The 2,724-nt window shown below is 21.6% G+C and overlaps 2 protein-coding genes across 2 annotated transcripts in view; one reads left to right on the forward strand and one right to left on the reverse strand.

The window, feature by feature from the left end:
* The window catches only part of PGSY75_1118300 (putative insulinase), a gene marked incomplete at both ends in the record, with an annotated part of 4,518 nt that extends 3,205 nt beyond the window's left edge, over positions 1-1,313 (forward strand). The window contains one exon of the mRNA XM_018786305.1: positions 1-1,313. This exon is cut by the window's left edge and continues 3,205 nt beyond it. Coding sequence (XP_018641100.1) covers positions 1-1,313 — 1,313 coding nt within the window.
* A 615-nt stretch (positions 1,314-1,928) lies between these two features.
* PGSY75_1118400 (putative haloacid dehalogenase-like hydrolase) overlaps positions 1,929-2,724 on the reverse strand; it is a gene marked incomplete at both ends in the record, with an annotated part of 879 nt that continues 83 nt past the window's right edge. Inside the window, one exon of the mRNA XM_018786306.1 lies at positions 1,929-2,724. This exon is cut by the window's right edge and continues 83 nt beyond it. Within this exon, the coding sequence (XP_018641101.1) occupies positions 1,929-2,724 (796 nt within the window).

The raw sequence follows: 2,724 nt of genomic DNA on the forward strand, positions 1-2,724 counted from the left end.
AAGAAACACAAGAATATATAATAAATAATCCAATTATTAATTTTTCTTTTAATTCTGATATGACTAATACATGTCAATCATTTAAATATTTTGATCAAGATATAAATTCACAAACAATAAACAATAAACATGATATTATAAATAGTGAAGAAGATACAAAATCACAAACAATAAACAATAAACATGATATTATGAATAGTGAAGAAGATACAAATGGTATGTATATTTCTTTAGGACCTAATCAACATAAAAGCTTAAAAGAATATCTAGATACACAATTTGAAGCAGATGATAAACCTTTTGAAATGAATTATATTAAAGATAAAGCATATAATGGTGTTGTTTGTGGAATTAAAAGTACTGATGTTTCTTATTTAAAATTAACTATAAAAGCACCAGCTGGTTATGATAATAAATATTATTGTTGCTTATTAGTTTTAAGAGAATTCTTCTCAATGACAGAAGGACCATTATATAGTAGTATTAGAGGAGGTGGATTTGCATATGAATGTGCATTAGAATATAATTGTATTCTAGGTGAAGTTAGTTTACGCATATATAGATCAAGTGATATAATAAGTGCTTTAAAAGAAGCTATAAAAATATTGAAATATTATTGTAATAATGAAATGAAAGAAAATGAATTATCTATTGCTAAAAGTAGTGCTTATTATAGTATATTTAATAATCAAGAAACTGTTAGTGATCGTGCTAGCCAAACTATCTTCTTAAGCTTAAAAAATTTAAATTTAAATTTTTATCAAGAATTATTATCTAATGTTGAAAAAATCACAACAAAGGATATGTTATATGTATGTCAAAAATATTTATCAAAAATTGTAGACTTTAAAATAGATAAAAAAAATGCACTCATGGGATCAACCTTATCTATAATATGTTGTTCAGAAAAAACGGAAGAAATTGTTAATGCTTTAAAACAAAAAAATGATATAATAAATTTTGGTGATATATGTAATGTGGACGTAACACAATTATATCAATTTTTTAAAACCTATGATATAATGGTAGCATTGAAATTGTCATCTCATAAAGATAATCTATATGGAAATGACACAAATGGAGCGAATCATCATAATGTGTTAGATGGTAACAACATATCAGATGGTGACAACATATCAGATGATGACAACATATCAGATGATGACAACATATCAGATGATGACAACATATCAGATGATGATAGTATGTCAGATGATGATAGTATGTCAGATGCATGTTTTGATATTTCATGTTGTTCAGTTCATTCTGAGGACGACAGTTATCCAGGTTCATCAGACCATGAGAAATTATAAATAGATCATTTAAAACAAGATGACAAATATATATATGTTTAACTATACATATAAATAAATATATATATATATGTATATTTATTTATATTTTATATAAGATACCTTTTCACTCAAAAAAAAAAACATTTCATTTAATATAATCATATAATCTTAATATATATATATTTTTATTTTATTTTATTTTATTTTTTTAACTTTTACATTTTAACAAATTGCAACAAAAAAATTATTACGCGTTTAAAGAAATGATATAATAAAGAATATTCAAAAAAAAAAAAAAAAAAAAAAATCCACATATATATTATATGTGGAAGTTATACTATATATATATATATTTATGTGTACATATTGTTTGGCCATTCACATTATTATTATATATAATATATATATGTGTGAAAGGCATATATAAGATAGATAAAAATAAAATAAAAAAAAAAGAATAATATGAAATGGATAGACATATATATTATATATATGTGTATATATTTTAAAAATATGAGCTTAACAAAAAAAATTAAAAAAAAAAAAATATATAAATATGAAATGTTAAAAAAAAAATACATACATATATAAATAAATAAATAAATATATATATATATATATATATTTTTTTTTTTAATTATTTATTTGTTGTGAAAGGATACTATCTAAATCTCGACAGTGTCTTATTTCTATATCTATATAATCAAAAGGTAGAACAACGTCCTTTTTTCTGAATTTAGCAAAGAGACCATCTGCATATGGATCAAATTGTGATAAAGTTTGTTTATTATCATTTTGTTCATATTTTAATTTTAGATATGAATACCATTCTTTATGTGATATTTCTCTTCCTTCTCTAAACATAGTAATCCAAGCACAATTAATATTTTTATTTTTGGCTCCCATAATATCTGTATATACATCATCTCCAACATGTAACCATTCATCTACATGAAAATTAATATTTTTTTCTTTTAATAAATTTTCTGCTATATTAAATATTTCAACATTTGGCTTTGCAAAATTATAATCCATAGATCTAACAACAAATGAAAATATTTCATTTAAAAATTTTATTTCATTTACATCAGAATCACCATTTGTTATAGCACCTAATATATAACCTCTAGTTTTTAATTCTCTTAAATATTCTAATGTACCTGGACTTATAAATAAATGTACATCTTTTTTTTTCTCTTTCCATAATTTTTGAATTTCTGAACTAAATTTTATTTCATCATAATTTGTTTGTTTAGCTAAATATTTTAATGCATCTGTTCTTATACGTGTTAATATCTGTACTCCATCTTTATTCATATCTATATTTTGTTCTAATAATTTTTTTACTAAATTTGTCATTGAAAGTTCATATTCTTTTAATAAATAATCATATAGTCTTTCATAATTTTCTTTCATATATTTATAACAC

The sequence above is a fragment of the Plasmodium gaboni genome, chromosome 11 (assembly GCF_001602025.1).
Source record: "Plasmodium gaboni strain SY75 chromosome 11, whole genome shotgun sequence".
NCBI classification, from domain to species: domain Eukaryota; phylum Apicomplexa; class Aconoidasida; order Haemosporida; family Plasmodiidae; genus Plasmodium; species Plasmodium gaboni.